The 22,388-nt window shown below is 34.6% G+C and overlaps 1 protein-coding gene across 1 annotated transcript; it reads right to left on the bottom strand.

The window, feature by feature from the left end:
• Nucleotides 1-853: 853 nt before the first annotated feature.
• On the bottom strand, nucleotides 854-20,981 carry LOC129002729 (alanine aminotransferase 1-like). Its single transcript, XM_054430752.1, has 12 exons — nucleotides 20,354-20,981; nucleotides 12,469-12,558; nucleotides 11,572-11,680; nucleotides 10,611-10,744; nucleotides 9,728-9,841; nucleotides 9,160-9,289; nucleotides 8,086-8,165; nucleotides 7,102-7,222; nucleotides 4,389-4,510; nucleotides 3,245-3,430; nucleotides 2,445-2,593; nucleotides 854-1,766 (listed from the first exon to the last, which is right to left on the bottom strand). Exons 1-12 carry the CDS (start codon nucleotides 20,669-20,671, stop codon nucleotides 1,676-1,678), a joined length of 1,644 nt encoding a protein of 547 aa, XP_054286727.1. The 5' UTR covers nucleotides 20,672-20,981; the 3' UTR covers nucleotides 854-1,675.
• Between the last annotated feature and the right edge of the window lie 1,407 nt (nucleotides 20,982-22,388).

The raw sequence follows: 22,388 nt of genomic DNA, 5'->3' as shown, positions 1-22,388 counted from the left end.
AACTAAATAAAAATGTTTTGGTAATCTACTGACTAGTTTTTTTTACCCAACCGGTGGGAGTTAAACTCACTCACTCACGCCGGTTTTTTTTGTTCTCTTAAGGTTTTAGGGAACATCTTCATATTAAGGTCTCATTAAGGACACCACAGCGATCAAAACTGGTGGTCCCAATAATTAGCAAATTGAGAGAATGCTAAGAACATCAAATTGATTTTGCTCATGTAATTAAGTTAAAAGTTCGTAATGTTATATCATCAGGCCTTGAATAGCCATCATTTAAATAACATAATCTATGTTTATGCAATAAGCCTCAATATACCGGTACCAGAAATGTATGTAAATTCCGAAATTATAATCATAAATCTATATATTTAATTCCGTAATCAAATCTGTCCCCACGAAATATCTCAAGCTAGGAAAAGAGTAGCATGGCTGTTGAGGGTTCATTTTAAAGCTTAAGGCCCAAGGACGGTGGGAAAACTATCATAAGTGTTAAAAGATTACCTCTGCTCTGCTCCACAGGCCGTCAAATATCCAGTCATTTTCTAATGTAATTACTGCTTAAGTGTTTCTATAAGCTGTTTTAAATATACCAGCTGATGTAAACATTGTGTATTTGTTTGCTTATTGATTTTAGTGTTATGTATTTAGGTTGGAATGGTAATGCAATGTTGATATTTATGGTGTCAGGGGAAGACAGTGACTAAGAAGGAGAGTTAGGAATGGTAGAGCATAGGGTTAAGGCTAAATTAGGTACAACGGAGGTGAAGGGCAGCAATCGCTGCTATAGTATAACTTAAATTTATAATTTGGTTCTTTGGTTTAGTATTCAAGGATTAGTAAAATAAAAAAATAACACTTACTGACCTGCCTTTAATTTTTTATAATCATTTCAATAAATAACACATAGCTTATAACAAATACATACAAAAATAACTGATACACAAAATGAGGACTTCAAAAACCTACATATTCATCTAAATATATAGATAACGATAAATTAAATACTTTACATGTCACTTCTAAACATTACAACCAATACCTGTATTTTGTTTTAATCATGGAAGTTTTATGTTCATTATTATTGAGGATAATAGCCGCCAGTTAATTCCTGAATTCAAAACAGTAGAGCATCTTATGTTAAATAAATAACAGCAATTGATTTAGAAATTGCAAAATTTCACTTGTAAATTTAAGCTTTTTAGTTTTATTTTTAAAATTTCTGTAAGTAGTTTTTTAGATTAATACAAACAAGTCTTTGGTTATATAATTTTTTATTTGACTTTCAGACGTTCAAATAATACACTACAAGGTTTGTTAAGAAGTTAATTCTGGCACCTCACAGAAGGGTTAAAATATATTTTAAACTTATTTAAAAAATAAACACATGTTCAATGCAACTGATAAACAAAGCATACAAGTTTTCACTCTTGATAATGAGAATTAAGTTATTGCTCACTGTACTTATTCTATACCTAATTTTGAAGTGATATTCCCTATTCAAATCTGAAATGCGTATCACACTAAGGAACAAATTATGTAAAATAAAAATTATATATCTTTAGTCCAAAGTTAAAATCTAATTACAAAGTTAAACTTTAGAAATCAATGGACATGGAAAAGTGACGTAGATCAAACTAAAATATCTATCTTGTGATGAAATGGTTGATCTGCTTTACTTGTATTGCTCCAGAAACTTGAGGTGGAATTCACGGAACTTCTCAAGCATACCCTTCAACTTCTCGGGCTGCGGCAATATTGTTGTTCTGAAATCAATATTTATTGGCATTAGATGAGACCAGACTGTTCACTTAGCAGAGCCTCGATTAAAAGCTCAGATTTGTTATGGCTAAAATTCAAGCCGAGCTGAGTTATGCAGTTTTCATATTTTTTGCTTACTTTCTGTAGTCAATGTTAGATTCATATTTTTCTCATTTATGATCTCTTATACTGTTTATCCAGAGAGACCGAGTACTTGAGTATTTTTGAGTGAGCATTTCAGTACAAATTGGCAAAATGCTCACTCAAAGGGTTGATCTTTTTAATGAGATTGCTGGATCAGTTACATTTGTATGGCAAAATCCAAGCCCAATCTTTACTTCAGCAAGTTATTTTATAACTCATACTGTTATCTGCCCTGTGACCTTTAAACATGTTAAAATAAAGCTAATAGTGTTAAGTGATAAAAGTGAGACAAGACTTATAAATAGCTTGATTTGGATATTGCAAGGGTAAGAGCAAGACTTATTCCTCACCAATCTTCCCTCTCTGGAAATCCTATGCAGGTGGACAAAACATAGTACAATGTGGTGTTACTTTTGTCTACATGAAAACCTCCAGACCACATTTTTTTTTTAATAACCCATCTAAACTACTTAATAAAACTATGTTTTATTATTTGAAAATGTATCTGAACTATACTGTCTTGGTTTTGTTTTGTGTACCTGAAGTGATAGGTTCCAGGTTTCTGGCCGAAGCCAGCACCAGGGACTATACAGATGCCGGTGTGTTCTAGCAGCTGGAAGGCGTAGAACGTCGAGGGACACTGACCTAGCGACTTGGCCTTGGCGATCGCCTTCTCAGGTAACTTAAACTGTAAACCACTTCAAGTTAATTTGTATATACAAGAATTATTATGGAAAAAAACACAAGATTAATCCTTTATGTACAAAACATATTTCAAAGTTGTCAAAGTCTTTAAAAACTACCTGAAAGCTAAAACTTGGTACATTTTTAGTAATTCATTTTGTATAACATAAGAGGTGTATATTTGAAAAAATCTATCTATTAAAGTTGTAAACAAATGTGTTTAATGTGTTAAAATCAGCTGTGTGGAATTGTAAATACAGTAGCCTATTTGGCAGTTTGTCAATTCAAATAAAACATTATTAGTTTCCTCATGGATGCCATGAAGACCAATCAATATTTAATTGAAAAAACCACACCAAAAAACTTTGAAAGCCTGTGAAACAGGGCCCAAGGTACATTTTGTAATAGAAACAGTCTTACTTTAGAGTACCGTACAACCCAAGAGGATTATCCCACTATAACCATGAGTTTGTGGTCAAGGAGAAAACAGGGCTTTTATCTCTGAGAGTCTTAAGATCCAATCCCGGCAATCACCGATGACTTTTACTTCCTTCAATGTGATAATGCTCTAAGCCTAACTTGAAATAGTGTGTTCTACGGTTCTGAGCTAGAGCCTACTACACTAGAATGTACAGGATGGATGTAAAAAGAGTACCTGAGGAAAGGCATACATCGCACCCTGGACTGTGTTGCAGCTCATGCCAGGAATGCTGTTGAAAGTCTCAGCCACCATCTTGGCTCTAAGAGCTAGGGACTTTAACACTCCGTCCTTCTCTGCCTTGAACTTCTCATAGGACGGTTCACCAGGCTGGGGAGGGTTCACCACACAGTCCATGGCAGTCTGTAACAATCACCACAACATGTAGCATAAACTTGCGATTTTTCTATTTTTTTGTATAAAGCAATATTTCTCTATTGCAATAGTCTCAATTATCCGGCCTAAGTACGCCAGATGCAGAAACTGTTGATAAGCGGAAAGGATTAATGAAACAGAAAATAGTATTCACGTTGAAAACAATAAATCAATCAACCTATCAAACATTGTCTAAAGTATTCCAGGCTTTAAGGGAGATAGTAGGGGGTAATGGTTAGTAGAGTTATGTTGGTAAAAAAGATTAGACAAATTTGTTGCATGGAGCGAGCTAAAACAATCACAAGTTCACTCGAGTACAGGTGCCAATGCAGGCCCTTGACACTAAAGATCTTTTGTCACAGACAAGGGTAGTAAGTGATGGGAGCGATTGTTTCGACAAACTCACTACAGTGTGTACAAGTCATATCACATGGAAGATTGTATTATCGAGCTATATAGTTGATAATTTTCACTTCCAATGTTAGTGAATAAAATAACAAAATTTACTGTATTTGTGGGTCCCCTTAAAAACCTGTGATTTATATCATTTTAAATTCAAATCAGCGACTTTAGCTACTAGACATCCTGATTTACAAACTGTTAAAATCTTATCATGGCAAATAGCAGAACAGGCTGTGCTTAAAAGCTGAATGGTTGTATTGCTCGGTTGGTAATTCAAGATCATCGTTCCATCCCTGAAAAAATTCAGTAGGTTTTTGATGGTTTGAAACTGGATCCAGCTATCCTTGATCATTGAACTAATGATAATTGCTCAAGACTAACGGACCAGATGATCTTACTCAGCAACAAAGCTAATTCATTTAACATCCGTCCTTTACTCACATTTGCTTTAAAACACCCATCCTGGTGTGTGGCGTGGAATAAATCTAATATTTACACAAACTTATCAGTTAGAATAAATTGAGAATACTTGAAGGGTGTATACCTGTCCAAGCACTGTAGGACACAACATTGCAGAGATACACTTGAGTAACATAGCCTTGACCTGGGGGTCCAGATTGATAACTTCTGAGAAGCCTCCACGCAGTCCACACTCTCCCATGTAACCTGAACAACAAACAACTCTGCAATCAGGTTATAACATACACTCGACCAACATGGCCTTGACCTGGGGGTCCAGATTGATGACTTCTGAGAAGCCTCCACGCAGTCTACACTCTCCCATGTAACCTGAACAACAAACAACTCTGCAATCAGGTTATAACATACACTTAACCAACATAGCCTTGACCTGGGGGTCCAGATTGATGACTTCTGAGAAGCCTCCACGCAGTCCACACTCTCCCATGTAACCTGAACAACAAACAACTCTGCAATCAGGTTATAACATACACTTAACCAACATAGCCTTGACCTGGGGGTCCAGATTGATGACTTCTGAGAAGCCTCCACGCAGTCCACACTCTCCCATGTAACCTGAACAACAAACAACCCGGACACCAATCAGATGGTTATACTGTATTTGGGTGGCAATGAGTAGTTATAAACAAAAACATAACCTCTAGACTAGTGATTTTTAGTTCTTTAGTTGGTGGTAATATATAAAGATTTGTACAGATTTAGTACTATAGGCCTAGTGTAAACTATCGAACATCACTCGTCCAAAATGTGTTTACCGGACTCGTATGGTAATCCCGTACTTGACTTCGTCTCGCAGGGGAACGACCACACTCGTCCGGCAAACACTTATTTTCAGGACTAGTAACGTAATGTACTATTTCACCACACTATGATGTTTTTAGCTGTTTTACATATGTTAATTGGTGGCTGAAGGTTACGTTTTGCTGGCCCTGGCAGCTGTCATCGTCATTTGGGGACCGAGCAGGTTTTTACATCCTTAGGGATGCAAAATCAGCTGCCCGCTTACTTTCTTAAAACATGAATGCATACCACATACCATAGCATTGCAATATAATTGTTTTATATTGGAGTCTAAGCCTTCGCTATATCATCACGATTTTGTCCCATGGCACTGCGGAGTGGGGAACCACAATTTTTATTTCAGCTACAGTTTTTTTTTTTTTTAATAAGGACAACATGAGAGCATTCTATTGGCTGAGGGAACACTATTATCACAACGATACGGTTTGGAGCCATCGGCCTAGGTGGTCTAATGGATAGCGTGCCGGGCTGAGAAACTGAAGGTGCCAAGTTCGAATCCTATCGGTGGTAATAACTTTTTGTGTAAGATTTTTGCACTATCAGCAAGTTTGGTTAGGTTATGACAAAAAACTAAAAAAATATTATTATAATTATAAATTGTATAATTAAACCATTATAAAATTGAATTTGAGCTATTATAACTTAGTATTAGAACTATTTATTTTCGATTAGTAAACCTTCATTAGATTTTTTCATCATCAGCAAGATTGGTTAGGTTATCTCGAGCCAGCAAAACCTCATTTTCGGCCCTAGGTACGAAATATACTATTACATGTATTTATACTGGTTTCAAAAGTCTTTTATGATTGTTCAACATTTGTAAGCATTTCTTGCGCCCCGTCACCCGCGATCCCGACAACACTCAGGAGCATGTCTTGCGGGCTTAGCGATATCGGTAATCATCTCCCGCGATCACGGCAACACCCATGAGCATATTTTGCAGCATCACCACTGATTATCTCAATTGCAATTGCTGCAACACCGATCAACCTTTTGGTTAACCAAAGTTTTGGATGATCTGGCTTCAGATAATTGATCATCTACTGTACTAAGTACCGTTAAAAAAAATTTAAAAAAATTATCACTGCTGCTCACAGCCTGGAGTTTTATTTTTTCTATGTTTTATTTTTTTCTATCTACTTTTATCAGCAAGCCTGAATCTATTGCTGCCACTTTAGCAACAATTGACGGTCTTTATATTATTATTTATGAACATGGAACATTTTGTTGCAACTGATCCTAGTATCCATGAAATACTCTATAGAAAATTTATTTAGGTGTATCAGGAAAACAAAACAGCGTGAGTGAATGAAGCAAAATGATGCAAACAATAGTTCATTTAAAATTGTCTGTCCTAATGATGATACTGCACCTTTCTGAAAAAGTGAGGGCTAACTGATGGTTTGGAATTTTTTGTGATTGGTGACTTTCACCCAATTGAAAGATTAAAGTGTTTTTTGTGATATTGAGTGAAAACAATAAATTTAACAATCGTTGTCTGAACCGAACCGAATTTGATTTTTCATACATCCACACATCTCTAAAATTTACACAATATGATGCAGGTAAAGAGGCTACAGAATATATACCGTGGATACAGTATTTTTTAAATAATTTGTACTAGGTAGCGTTATAAGTAATCCTAGCTTCAAACTAAAATTGTTTATCAAACAATGAGATCCAATTGAACTTAGTTTCTGAAACTAAAGACATTAGGACGTGTAGGCTAAGTATTTTATGCAACAGATTTAAGGAACAAATTTGTCTATTCAGCGTCCTCTCCATTGAATAGCATGGGTAAATTAGCTGGTATAAAAATAAAATATGTATGTATTGTATATTGTTCCCTCCACTTTAAATAGGTTCTTCCATTATTACATTTTTTGTTCTTATTTTACAATCCAATATATGTATATATATATTTCTTAGAACAACTTTATACAGAAAATATAATAAAACTGTATGTACAAAATTACCTTTAGAGCAAGACATGAAAGACGCCAGTTCCATTTCACTGTAAGGAGGTCCCATCTCAGTCAACACCTTCTTAAAGGAGTAAAACTTGCAGCCTTCGGCGTAGACGTTATCTTGGTAAACCTTAAAACACAATTAGGTCAAGTGTGGATAGGTCAATAGATAATAATTAAGTCTTGAACAATATTTTGAAAATTCAAACCCTATTTAAGTCTAACAAGGTTTTTAATAAATAGCCAATTTAGTTTAATTTTTCAAAATCTGCATACACAGGTATACTTCCTTTACCTTCACAATATTAAGGCGGTTAGAGGGGAAGTTCCCCAACCACTTTTTTCTGCTTAATGTATGTTGCAGCTGATTGACGTTTTGACAAATCACAGCTGTTGAACTATTATTTAATGGTAGGAGACATGAGAGGGGATAAGATATCTTCCCCTAAAACCGCCTAATTTTATGAATGGAGTTTAGCTATGGGAGACACACTAATAACAATATGTGATATTATATGACATTGGGGTATTATGATAATCTTTATTACTCTCTAAATATTGTTTTAACATTTTTTAGTAGCAAAACCAGAGTTTACAACCTTTTCCAAAAGATTTACAAATATTTCTCTGTCGAAATGAACATTTAGTGGAAAATTTTGTTTAAGGAAAGGCTCTAGGCCAGGATTTTAAATAGTAGAAAAAGGAGGATAGCAGCTAGCTTACCTTGAAAGTGTGGGTAGGCCATAGAACAAGTAGAAAAACACTATGCACACAATATTTCGTCCCCTAAGGGACTTTGTCAAGTGTATGAGAGAAAGAGTTACAAAATGGCTGCTGTCCCAAAATGGCTTAGGACAGCAGCCATTTTGTAACTCTTTCTCTCATACACTTGACAAAGTCCCTTAGGGGACGAAATATTGTGTGCATAGTGTTTTTCTACTTGTTCTATGGCCAACCCACACTTTCAAGGTAAATTTAGTGGAAAATATTTACCTCATCAGCAAAAATGAACAAGTTGTACTTGTGGGCAAACTTGATGATGTTTTCAATGTTATCCCTAGACAGCACTTGACCTGAAAACCAGAATTAACAACATAAAAAAAACTCATTCCTATTGGTTCTAGGTCTTTTTGAAAAGGAAGACAAAATCTTAAACAAAGAGTACAGACGTGTTGAGCTCAACTATTATAAATTAAATAGTTGTTACTTGAAACTTGATTGCACTAGTATTTTTAAACTAAAGTACCTATTATTTTTTTCTTTTCACAGGGAGTACTGGAGGTAATGTTTCAAGAACTTTTAAGCTATATTGCAATGACTGTACAAAATCAGACAAAAATTATAATAATTACTAATGGCCAATGGGGGAGTTGATTAGTTTTTACTGAAGCCAAAACCAATTACGTTGGGTAGTACAGTAAACTGTGATGCATTCTTTACAGCTTCGGCCAAGATAGCAGTACCACTACAAATTCCCAAATTGTATATCATGTGAATGGAACTATTGTCTACCAAGGTTCACTGGAATGGTAAAAAAAATACATTACTCTCAAAATTAATAGTGACTGGCAGTTTGGGAATTTGAGCTGTAAACGCTATCATGTGTGTGATTGAAGTTTTTGGTGACAATGCCAGTGATTTGTTGTAAATGTGTTACAACTGGATCTGCTAATTAGATTTACACCTGCTGTTACCATTGACTATTGGATGCTGAAGTAGACATCCCATCTATATGGATCAGCTGTCGCCAATTTTTAATGAAAAAGAACATAACTTAGTTGTGTGAGCTAGTCACAGAATGCGCTAGCGCTAGTGTATAAAATTCTATTTTATACCATATTTATTGTTGCTGACATAGTTGATGGGTCATAACAGTTGTTATAGCTCACTAAGTCATTCCATTAGTTTAACTTGGTAATAAGGTTTATTTATTCTACAGAAATTAGTCATTTAGATCAGCAAAATCTGTCAGCTTACATCAACAAAAATTTTAAATGAAAAACTGGCGACAACTTTGATATGGGGATGGATTGTCTAGTTGTTTGTATCAATAGTGAAAGCTGTTACCTGTGGGATTGCCGGGGTTGATGATGACAATGGCGCGAGGAGCACATATCTTCTTGGCCTCGGCGTAGGATCGCTCCAGCTCATCTGTTTCCAGGGACCAACCTTTCTCTTCATTCAGGAAGTAACCAACCTGTTTTAAAACATTTCTAAATGTGTCAGAAAATTTGATAAGCAAATATTTTTCTGATAATGATTTTAACACCTAATTAAATTATACAGCTAAATTTCACCCTGTATGAAATTTTCACATAGAAAATACAAGCCTAGTATTTCCAAACACCGGTAAACCAATTTAATAAAATTAATATTAGAAACAGAAGGGTTTCAGATCTTTAAATCCAACAAGGCTCCACAACAATTTTTAGAATACTAACTTAATTAGTTCCTTCATTTCTTGTACTCGTTATAGTGTTGCCAGTGAACTATATTAGCCTGATTATCCACCATGCCAGCCTAGGGTATTGGCGAGATATGGTATGTTAGGGGACATGATGAGTCTGGCTCTCGTCATTGCTTGTGCCATGTATCTGTAGAGGAATGTTAACAGTTCGGCAGTGGTTGGACTTACCTGGTGCATGTTGAACTCAGCCAGTGAAGCAGAGTACAGAGGGTACTGAGGGATGGGAATCATCACTCCTGGCTGCTTGCCATCAATGTTCTCGATGAGTAGCTTCATGACTGACTGGAACATGTCAAAACTCAGTTAGATCACAGGGCTACCTTTGTTCACTGGTAAAATACTCTATCGTTTCCCATAGCAGACTTACCTAAATGGGAAAGACTCCATTCTGACAGAAAAAAAAAAAAAAAAAACACAGCACAACAAACATTACACGATTCATTGGTAGTGATCACTGACAGCATTTTCAACCATGGAAGGTTTGTGTTGGGAGGTCCCTGTATTATTTTATTTTTTTTTAATTATTTTCCTACACCATATAACCATTTATAAAGTTTTTTGCACAGGAACAGCCCAAATCCTATTTTACACTAAGGGACCTTAGGGTAAGGGACCTGAACACATCATTCTTCCCTACTGAAACCTTGGGTGAAAATATTGTTATATACACTAAACTTTTTTATTTAAATTTGTTTGTACAGGAGATTGTAATCCATCTATTTACCACAGATTTGGCCATCCAAATAATTTTCTCATTAAACATCATTCAGGATGAAGTAGAAAAATGTGTACATGAAATTGAGATAGGGGCTTTAAACTTGCTGATCTAATCCACTAAATCACTTGACTAAGACAGCACCATACATTGTGTACAAGTTTTCAACTGAGTATAAATGCAGACTGAGTGTAAAAAGATGTGGATGATCTATGAAACTTTGTCACTTAAAATAACAGTTGGCTGTTTTAGGTCATTTATTAAAAGCCCAATATAGACCAACCATCCAAAAGACACAGACTTCTTAGGGTCAAACCAGCAACAGAATCGTCTTACCTTGATTCCGTCAGAAGCACCGGCAGACAAGATGACGTTCTGCCAATCGCAAGGGATTCCTCCGTCCCTCCTCTCAATGTACTGTGCGACGTGTTTGCGGATTATCTCGATACCGGGAGAGTCTGTGTAAGAACCTAACACATACACATACATTATGACTTAAATAGCAAGTTTACATTGTTAGGACAGAATTGTTTAACAAATTAGCTGTGAATGTGCAAATGGCAGGGTTTTATTATGTTTAATGCTGAAAACCTAGTATGAGTGAAGGCTTTTTTGTTCTTTTTTACTCTAACCGTATGGTGACTTAATTTGGCTCAATAGCTACCAACATTCAAGTTAAAAAATTCCAATCATGCAATGACAGTTGGATACCCCAATTTGGGAAGGTACCGTTTTTGTTGCCAACTACACCACATCACACATCAAAACAATTTTAAATAAATTTATACTATAACTATCCAAGCATCCATATTATATGCCGAGGATGATATACTATTTAAATTTTCTAATGGCATTATTTACAATTAAACCTGGCATAAAACTTTCAAACGTACAGTATTTTGTCGAGGTGTCCAACTGATTTAGTTTAAAATAGGCGTACCTTACTCATAGGTTGAAGAGTAGCAAGCACAAGGTTAACAAAATGACATAGAGAATAAAGCGTAGCCTAATAGGAACTATAGAATCTGTTTCAAGTAGCAGATTCGATTTCTGAAGCCAAATGCAGTTTTTTTTTTTAGAAAAATTTGATACAAAGGGTGAAGCTACGATAAAATAAATATTGTCGGAAATCCTGCACAATAGAAGACCCCTTGGATGCCCAAGAAGAGGTGTAAAGAGAAAGTTAAAGACACAAGAATATTGAGAGCCAATGAAGAAGATTGAAGAAGTAGAGGCTAAATATATTTTTTAATAAATGGCTTAAGTAAATAAAGTTGATTAGTACAATAATACCTACCTACACTTCCGCCCCTGCATCCCGCCAGAACATCTTTTGCTCGTTTCTTTACATCATCAGGGAATCTTGGGTCATTTAAGAGTTCTGGAAGAGCAACCAACGCCAGCACCTGTAAATAAATTATGGAAAAAATTTGTTATCTAGTTTTTTTTTTCTCTCAAAAAGCTCTAATTATTTTCTTTATATATTGATAATACAGTAGAACCCCTCTTATCCGGACTCCACGGGACCAAGGCCAGTCCGAATAATGGTTTTTCTAGTTAAACCGAGGTTCCCAAAAACTTGTTATGTAACCCAAGTATTTGACTTAAATTTAGGATAGCATTGTATTTAGACACGAGATAACTGGTCTCAGATCTTTCCCACGTGAACAGTCATTTCAGTACCACCCACTTCCTGCCGATCTAGTCCGGTTAAACCGATGTGCAGATAAAAATTGTCCGGTTTAAGAGATGTCATTTCCGCCAAGTATAAATAAGAATTTTATTCAATTTCAAACACTTGAGTAGCTTCCTTGATGTTTTACACATACAGACAATTAAAACACAACTTCAATATATACTTCAAAAATACTGTCGGTACAGGAGGCTTAGGCAAAAGAGTCTGTTCTTCTTCATGAAGATGGTAATGTTTTCCCTCGATAAGTATAAACTACCTACCGGTATTTTAAAACATGGTTTATTTTTTATAGACTCTAATTGTTAGGCCAAATCATAGATCTTAAGCTAAAGTTGTTAAGCTTAATTTTTTATCAGCAAGTTCTCTAAACTTCAAGCTTCACATTTGTAGAAAGCAAGTAAAAGTATACCACAATAGTTTCGGTTCATGATTTAGATTTATAATCCACATAAGAATTTCAGTTTTTAAATCTTTGTTCCTAACACTTTGACAACTGACCTGTCTGATGAACGTGATGGGCACCTGTCCCATGGCATGGCAATCTCCAATGTTGGCTTTGATGACTTCATTGAAAGGCTTCTTCGCTCCCTGGAAAAAAAAAAATTCAATTCAATTTTAGTCTCCTGATCGCATTTATATATTAATAAATTGGTGTAAAACCTCGTTTCTCGTTTCATTCTAAGGTCGTCAAGTGATGATAAATCTATATAAATAAAATTAGAGTTTTGTCTGTACATTGCTCAGAATTATATATTTTTAGGTTATTTTTACGTTTTATACATTATAGAAGCACAAACGAGTCTTATCTCTATTCTGTCTGTATGTCTGTCTGTCTGTCTGTCTGTCTTTCTGTCTGTCTGCAAGACTCAAGATGGCATTTTACACAATCTTCTCCGTGAAAACGAGAGTACCTATCAAGATCCAAGTCATTTTAATGTATTCACTGGATTGGCGAGAGTGTCTTTAGTGATTAAAATACGGCCTCACTACTTTGTAAATAAAATTGCGGACAAAATTGCAGTTTTGTGCGATTTTTGTCAAATTTTCGTTCAATTTTTATCACATAATCGTCTATGAAATAACGAACAGCTGTTCGGATCAAGATTATTTTTTCTAGCTGTCACTGATATGTTAACAAATGTTGTTTACCAATACCGCAACCATTTCGAATCACGTTTTGAACGCAAATCCCAACCAAGTGAGATTAAAAACGTTTTTCTTACACAACAGATTTAATTAATTGCAAGTGCAATATCCGTAAATTAAATTAAATAACTAGGCATCATCCAGATCAGGAACCAGAAGTTCTTTGTGTATAGAATTATTGTTCTTGAGTTTTGATAACCAGAAAAAAGACCTTGAATCAGTGTTGTATATGGCTGGGACACTTAATGATCATCGCCAATAGCTTACAAACAAGGTTTCCACTCATTGACGGCGCTTCAATGGCGATTGTGGAAAGTGTAAAGTAAAAAAATCACAACTGCAGTGGGTGATTGTAACAGAGGTTTACGGATGGTGCTAAACTCGCTTTTCCAATGTGTCACTTTCTGTTTCTACTAACCGTGTAATGCAATTGCTGAACCATAGAGCAAATAGGCCCATAGCCCATCTCTTGGGTACGTACGCCTACCTATTTAATCATCTAACAACCTTTTCGACGACGATCCTTGATACCAGTACTTTTCCATAGAATACATGGCCTACCTACTAAAGAAATTAAATTACAAATGTCCAAAAACCCATTATTGTGTGATTTTTGTCACATTCAACTGCCTACTATAAGATCCCCGTACATAGAACGGGCACACAGCTAGTAAATAAATAAAACATAAAAACGAACATTTAGGATTAAAAACTAAAGGTAATACTGCAACGACACAGGACACAACTTGGTTGGGTGGGAGTTAGTCTAGACATTAACTTACGCCAGATTTTCATAAATGTCCTTTTATATGTTTGTGTATGTGTGCGTGTTTTATTTATTTATTATCAATTGACGACTTACGAATGAAGCGAGAAGACATCTGTACTGGCCTGACAATGACTCCTATTTGAGTAAAACCCGGTTACAATTTAGCAACACATTTGATCACATAAATGCAGGTATTTATTTATACTGTACCAACTTTTTGTAAAAAAAAAATACAACTGGTTTAATATTGTAATACAAAGCAAACACATCAGATTTATGAGTTGAGTACAAAACTTTGTAGAGAGTAAATGTAGGGGTAGATACTAAAGTTTAAACCTACATGTACAAAAAAAAATAATTTTGGGATAGAAGGTAAGACAGAGTAATAAAGTAGTTATGAAACATCAGTGGGAAACCGTGATACAATGGTTTTGGGAGCTAAGTACATGCAAAGAAGTGTCATTTTATGTTCATACAGGTTTTTGGCTTTTGGAATTTTTATTTGAAAATAAAAACAGTTTAGATTGTACAAACAGATAGTATGTGTTTCAAGGAAATTATAGAATAAACATTGATTGAACACCACAACAATCCTTACACTTGTAACACTTGGGATTGCATTACATTTCAATCCTGATCAAGATCAAGAAGTGCATTCACCTCTTCTGTTATTTTAGTGAACTTAAATGAAAATTTAGAACTTTGTATAAGCAAATTTAATAGTATTTTCAAATTCATCAAATTATAGAAATCTAGTTATAATTTGAGAGTTGTATTCTATGAGTGTTACCAAAAATAGATGTTTTTCTAAATTTAATCCGGGGCTCGGTCACCATTGTACTATGATACTTTAATAAAGTACTAGCTGATAAGGCAACTTGCTGTGTAATCTAGTGTTCTCTTTTGAGTTACATAATTCTTTCCTTATTGTAACAGTCACCTTTAACCGAGATAAGAGATAAGAGGCTATCACAATACACTACATGCCTAGCAATGCTACAAATCCTGGTTCACTCAAAATTTTGTAGTGATCTGAAATTGGGTTTTGGAAAAATTCTGTCATGATTAGACATACATAAATGCCTAAACACTTAACTTATTCAGCAATCAAACGGTCCTCTACTACACAACAACTTATCATTTTAACATGACCGTTGATTATGCATTCTTATTAAGATATATCATAAGACTAATGTAAGGATCAGCTGTCACTGGGATCATTGACTTTAGATACTGCAAGTGGACTTTTCATCCTACTACACAATCTGGGGCCAGTTTTAATAAGTGTTTGATGTCTGGTTTTGTTTGAGTATGACAAAACATACTGTATTGTATTGTTTTTCTCTTATTTTAGGGTTAATTTACAGAGTGTGTTTCATCCTTCGACTATAATACTAGATGACAAACAATAGTTTATATCAATTCAATTATCAATTATCAATCATTAAGATGGGGACGCCACTTAGGTGCGTATTTTAACCCAAATATGAGTGAAGGATGAGTGTAGAATGGTGTGAGATGATCTGTGTAGCTTTGTTACTGACTAAGATCAGCTGTTTCATCAGCCAAGATCATTTATTTAAAGCCCAATGATCAGGAACAGCTGGGTCCAGTTTCGAACCATCAAAAAGCTACTGACTTTTCTCAGGATCGAACCGGCGACCTTTTTGATTAGTAGGCGAGCACTATAACCACTCAGCTACCCAGCCAGTTTAATTTAATTGCGATGGTATCTCTTTTCATTTTAAAGTTATAAAGTCGCCCTAAGACTTAATTTTCACCCTGTATATGGTACCGGTAGTTATTTGTATGTGTTTTTTTAATAGTTTGAAAATTAGTGAAATACTGAACAGAAACAATTATACACAGCTGATCCATAGCAATGACAAATCTATAAGTCAGCATGCTTATGGATTTATCTATGCCAAGGGATTAGCTAGGCGAGACGGCAGATGGGAAATGTACATTTCGGCCCAACCTCTTTGTTCGGATAAGGCTAATGCATTTCTGCACTAATGCAACTAATATGTACTGGATTACCAAAAACTAGATATGGTTCTGATAAGCCAATCCATGGTATCAGAACCTTTATGTCAACAGCTATGCTCTGACCCAATTCAAATGTAAATCCACAATTGATATCTCCAGATTTTAAAGCTAAATCTTAATGCATATGTTAAGTGTTCAAGAATGGATAAATAGTTTGTACAAATCTTGTTCACTCGCTGGTTAAATTTTAAAGCCATACAGGTAGACGATATAATAGTCATGTGGACGGACTCCGACAAACATGCCGATGGCATAATATCTTAAAATGAAATACACAATTAATTGATATAATGATAAAAATCGCTTGTTTGAAATAAAATGTGATACATGTAGAGTTTCAATATAAATATAACTCAACAAATTAGAGCGCACTGGAAATCCCTACACTTTCAATAAACTCTCACTACAAGCCTTTACATAGAAATTACATTAATACTAAAATGACTTATGACTGACAAAGATATTCCTAAAACATTTGTAAAGAAACCTAGGGTACTAGCCACTCTAATTGGTTGACGAGACACCAATTAACACATATTGCCCCATCAACTGGCCTGACTGTCATGTAATAGCCAGTTAACAAGTAAACAGCCGTTACAAAACTACTTAACCATATCACTATTTGATTATGTGTCAAAGGTCTAAAGGTTGAGTAGGAAGCGTCGGTTTCACTAGTTCTGAACCAGATATAAGTCTAACATTGACCTCACTTGACCAAAGATAGCACTTCACATGTCCACTGATTAAATTACACATACGGTAACCATAAATCTTAAGTTGCCAAACATTGAAAAATATACTTTACTGGCTATGTAATGGTAATTAACTTTATTGAAGAGCCTAAATAAAACAATAGGATTTTTGAGATACTAGTAAATAAGAAAAACAAGACAGTACAACCAAGGTAATTTTTCACAAAAGGTAAAAAATTAGAAAAATGATATTTTTTCTCTAGGACATATTGCTAAAATATTAAAATTTGGAATTGCAGTTATTAAATTTAATGAGCAGTTAAAACTAAATAATTAGGTTAAGTCAATACAAACTCTAATGCTGCAATCCACATTCTTATAACTGAAAGTAGTTGTACAAATTATATATTATATGTGCCTAGGTCAATGAATGTGAACAGTTCTAGTTGAAGGATCAACAAGGTCATAGATTTTGGCACATTCAGACACACTAGAATCAGTCCCAGCTAAATTTGGCCTGACCAGCTTCTTGTCACACGCATATGTGTCAAGAGCTAAAATTAAATTCAATTTAACATTATACTATGAAAATAATTCCTTGTTTATTTAATTGCATACAATTGTTGATAAATATAATTAGCTAATACGGCGTTGATTTGTGAACAAAAACTTTTTAAGAAGCCTTATTAATATATTTTGAAGATAAAGTACTACTGCTCAGTCAACTTAAATCTCAACATTGTTAATAATCATATCATATTTCATGTATATATATATATTTAAATACACATACTAATACTAATACAAATATACTAATAATTTGTTTGTATGTTTGACGTTCAATCACACATTAACTACTGGTCGGATTGGGTTGAAATTTGGTATGATGATAGCTCACATTCCTGATTAACGTATAGACATATTCTTATCTTAAAAATTCTTTCGGGCTCCATCCCATTGGCTCTAGAGTTTCCCATGTTAACCACATGAGTAATTTTTAAGTTTGCATGTTATTGTCTGAATTTTATTGAGCGTTTTTTATTGCCTGTTATTCTATTGCCTCTGTACTTTATTGCCTGTTGTTCTATTGCTTCTGTATTTTTATTGTCTGTTATTTTTTTGTATGTATTTTATTGCCTGTTAGTTATAACCTGTCATTATAGCCTTTCATTGTCTGTTATTGCTTGCCATATTTATAGCTTGTATTTATAGCCTGTTATTTTTAGTCTTTCATTGCCTGTTATTGATTGTTTTTTTGTCCGCATTGCCTGTTATTATTGTCGGTTGTTTTTCCTTGAATATCATACTTACCCAAAGTTTTTTCAAGTTAAACTTATCATTATATGTTGTTTGATATTAATTGCATTAGTAATGTAGTGTCGTTGTAAATTATGCCATCTTGTAAATTGATTATGCTAACTACTATTGTATAAATGGTGTTACCGTGAATAAATAAATAAATAAATGAGTATATTTAAATGGAATGAAATAATTTTGCCTGCTGTTTCAACTGGGTCCTCATGAACCCAAAAAAGTGGTTTTCAAAGTGATGTCTGTCCGTGTATCTGTGTCTGTCTGTGTGTGTGGATATGTACAGAGCTACAGACCATACCTATGGTTCGATTTTGATGAAATTAGGTATGGTATATAGGTACTAATCCATGGTATCTTCGGGCGGTTTTTTATTTTTTTTAATTGTTTTATTTATTGGTGATTTTACATTTTTTGTACGTGTCAGATTAATGATAGTGTATATTTTTTTTCTCATTTCCTCGTTTACTACCTAAGTGAATTCCACTAACAAGTACCAACAATATCAATGTTTATTTTTTACCTGTTTGTTCTAGGTCATCAACTAAGAATGAATGTTTTATTCCAATTGTGTTAAATAGGCTAGCCTATATATAATGTGTTTCTCAACCTGTGCAAGTTCACACTGCAGTCTAGGTTCATAGAGATATTCTCCACACAATTTTTTTCTTGTCTACTGTAGGTATTTAAGAGGAGATGAAGAGAGTGATACTCAAACGCTTTTTGGGAAAACGGATCAAACCCATTTCTGGGCATGCCGGGAATCGAACAAGTCTCTCCCGCACTGAGGTCCGAGACGCAAACCAATTTAATAATTGGGTGAAGAGAAATGCTCTATGTCCATGTTTAAACATCAGGATTGTTTTGTATTTTGAGATCAACAGGTTCAAGAGAAGAAATGTTGGTGAGTTATTCAGTAACTTAAACGGCCAGTATTCCAGATTTGGAAGTACTGTAACTTAGTAGGGAGTCGGTTTACAATAGAGAGAGCATAGAAACCAATTTAGGCAGGGCACTAGATTTTAGTAGGATCCCATATTCATAGATTTAGAATAATAACATTATAAAAAAAAATTTTTTGCAACTTAGCACAGTAAAATTTTCTTTTGGATCAAGACATCCTTATTAAGGTCAGATTATTCAATCTTAAATATCCTTATAAGTTATAGTTAACATAACTTATGTAACTTATTTTACTTATGGCCAACATTGGTCTTATAATTTATTAGTTTAGTAACTTTTATGTCAGTACAATATATATCGAGGAAAAATATGTTTCTAGTAACAACTGTACCCTATTTGTATTTCGAAGTAAGTTATATGCGCACTAGTCCATAAACTTACCTTATTAACTAATTCAAAATCCCGATCAATTTCCTTCATGCCTTTTCCATTATCAAACAGAATTTTGAAATAGTACAGCAAGTTTGGTTAGTTATGTTGACTTTGTCATATATGTACCTTGCAAATTACGGCAATAAAAAGTTTCTGATTTCTGATTAGGTTAGTTAAGAACAGTTTCATTTCTTAATCCTACGTAGGCCTAACTTACCTATAAGTTATTATTTTTGCCTAAACAAGAACAGTAGTCAATTTGTAATTTAACTGCGTTTGTAGATATTAAAACAGGAGGAATATGGATCGTAAACTTAAAGGAAAACAAATAAGTTATTGAAATATCGAAAAAATCATGGATATGTAAGTTAATAATGAATGTTCCCTTTAACAGAAAAGTAACGAATAACTTAGATATAAGTAGGGGGTATAGCTAGAAAGCCTAATTTTCCTCCTAAAAAATTATCAGAGGCTTCAAAAGGTAAACATACATCTCAAACTACTTAGGGCCTAGGCTGTTAGCTTTGCTGGACTTCCCCTAAGCAAGGAAACTGGCAGTACTTAGGCCTATCTTCCAGATGATCATTTTTTTAACTCTGTTAGGTCTAAGTAGGCCTACTGTGTAGATAACTCAAACTTTATGAAGACACATCGACCTAAACAGTCGTGAAGACAGCTAATTACTGGTGAGAAACCTAAAAAAGCTACATGAATTTCGAGACTGACAATGATAAGTTATAGCCTAATCCAGCAATCATGTGAGTGACTACTTTTAAATTTCTACCATTCTCTCCAAATTAAGAAAATGAGAGGTTCTCTAGATTCCCTAATGTCACTTAAGATTTAGAAGCAATCAAATTTAACTTAGCCTAAACTTAATAAGTAGGTAAAGTGATTTTATCAATTATGTTACCACAAGGGCCTAAAAAGGCTTTTAATCTTCAAATTGTTAAGATAGTATACAGAATTAACAGTAACAAATAAAAATCTATTCTAGACTTGGATTTGACAGGACCTAGATGACATTGAAGTCATTTAAATGACATTGAACCTAACCTAAACGGCCTACATGTAAACTAACCTGCTCTAATTCTTTTTCGATTTCTGAAGCCCTTATGACGAGAGGCCCTCTGACTGCATATTCCATAACCTTTATCTGGGGATTCATATTTTCGTAAGTAACACATTTTGCACAAGAAGCGGCTTGAGCTGACATATTCTTGGAGTCCACTGTAGTTGTCATCGTAGGTTGTAATACAGACGACACTCGTGCGCTGTTAGAAAAAGACCGCTTTTGACACGATTTAGGAATGTCAAACAAATTACGCCTGTTGATTATCTTGCGTGAGCTGTTGCAAGCAACGTCCTTGGTGAACACTACTAATCTCAAGGATGACATTTTGGAGAGTCTGATAAAACGTACAAGTTACAAGTACTATAATAAATTACTCTGCAGGCCTGTTATCCACACAAAAATCAGCTGTCTTTCTGCACTACCAATACCAAACCAACAACAACAACAACAACTGTCTGCTCTAACACTTTAACACATTTCACTCGTATTCGATTGATAATGACAACGAATTGGCGATCAGATTACAAAACTTTTAATTGCTCAAGTTTGTTACACAACTAATACTGAATGATGTTCAGTTCAGAGCTCGAAAGCTCCTCTAGCTCGACTGTTTTGAAATCCGTCAATTTTGGCACTGCACTGGCGCATCTTGGCACTATACCGGTCTTTGGGGGGAGGGAGGTGGGACGGGCAGTCAATACTATAGTTCAAAGTCTTTTGCTGGCATACAAGAATTTCGCCAATATTTAATTAACAAGCGTTTTCTTAATCAACCCGGAAATTGATTGTTTTTTTAATAGCTTAAAAAGATTAGTTGATTTTGCACATAAAGGAACCAATTAAATATTTTGCTGAAAAAGGAGAATACTGCATTAGGATTTGTGAGTTATAACTCATTGGGGGAAATTTAATAAGGCAAAAAGAAATAAGTCCCCAAAACTAAATTATTTAAAAAAGACACATTGTACTTTCTTTGTATTGTAGGCCCTAATCTATATATTAATTTGGAACTGTTTTTCTTTGTGACAGCTATTTTGAGAGAACAGCTGGGCGTAGAAACTCGGTAGAGGTGTCTAAAGAAAGGTCTTGGTCTGTAGATGAGCCATCAAAAGAGAAACATAGTGAATTCCCTCGGGGCTCTGCCCCAGTGGCCTTTAAATACCCATCCCATGTTATTCTTATGGAGGAAAACGGGGTTTTTGTCACAGTTAATTTGAGAGAACGGCTGGGAGTAAAAGAGAAACGAGACAAATTTCCTTGGGGCTCTGCCCCAGACGCCTTTAAAGTTCACTCTGAAATTTTGTTAACATTACGACCATATGGAAAATTTTACACTACTTTTCATGAACCAGCTGTTATTCAAAGGTCTACTGAAACTGTCAAAATGAAATGTTTACATTATTATTTATGATTTTAAATTGATTCTCCACTGCATGGCAAGTTTTTTATAGTTTCAACAAAATGATGAATTTATTATACGTTTAAAATGTTCTGTTCAAAAATCTATGCTTTATTGCTCTTAGACAATTTTAAATTATGAAATAAGTGTGACATATCAATTTTGAAAGAATAGATATTATTCCTTATCGGGTTAGCTTATATATATTGTAAGGTTGGCACTTGCCTTTTTTGCCAACTTTCAATCACCATTTATTTTTTAATGCAAGAAAGAACACCAGAAATTCATTTATTGGTACAAAAGTTTTCGATAATCGGGTTGAAAATTGTGTCATAGATGAGTACGTTGAGGATGAGAGCTGTGTTCAAGTTTTGGAATAGACTAACTACGGAGTATGTTTCATCTATGGTTTTGTTGAAGTAGTTGAACTAATGTCAATTCAGGTATTTAAAAAAATGTGTACAGGGTTTTTACTTTGATGTACACATGTAGCTAGGTCGAACAACGCATCTAAAACTCACTATATACAAAACATTCGGAAACACAACAGTGTCATCACATCTCATCGCATAATTTGTTACCAAGGCTGGACTAGGTTATGGATTTGGTTCCACAAATGTTCAAGATTTGTGATCAAATTTC

This window comes from Macrosteles quadrilineatus, unplaced genomic scaffold (assembly GCF_028750875.1).
Source record: "Macrosteles quadrilineatus isolate MER2022 unplaced genomic scaffold, UCM_ALF_1.0 Scaffold_9__3_contigs__length_116548681, whole genome shotgun sequence".
NCBI classification, from domain to species: Eukaryota; Metazoa; Arthropoda; class Insecta; order Hemiptera; family Cicadellidae; genus Macrosteles; species Macrosteles quadrilineatus.
This window is presented reverse-complemented; position numbering and strand designations above follow the sequence as displayed.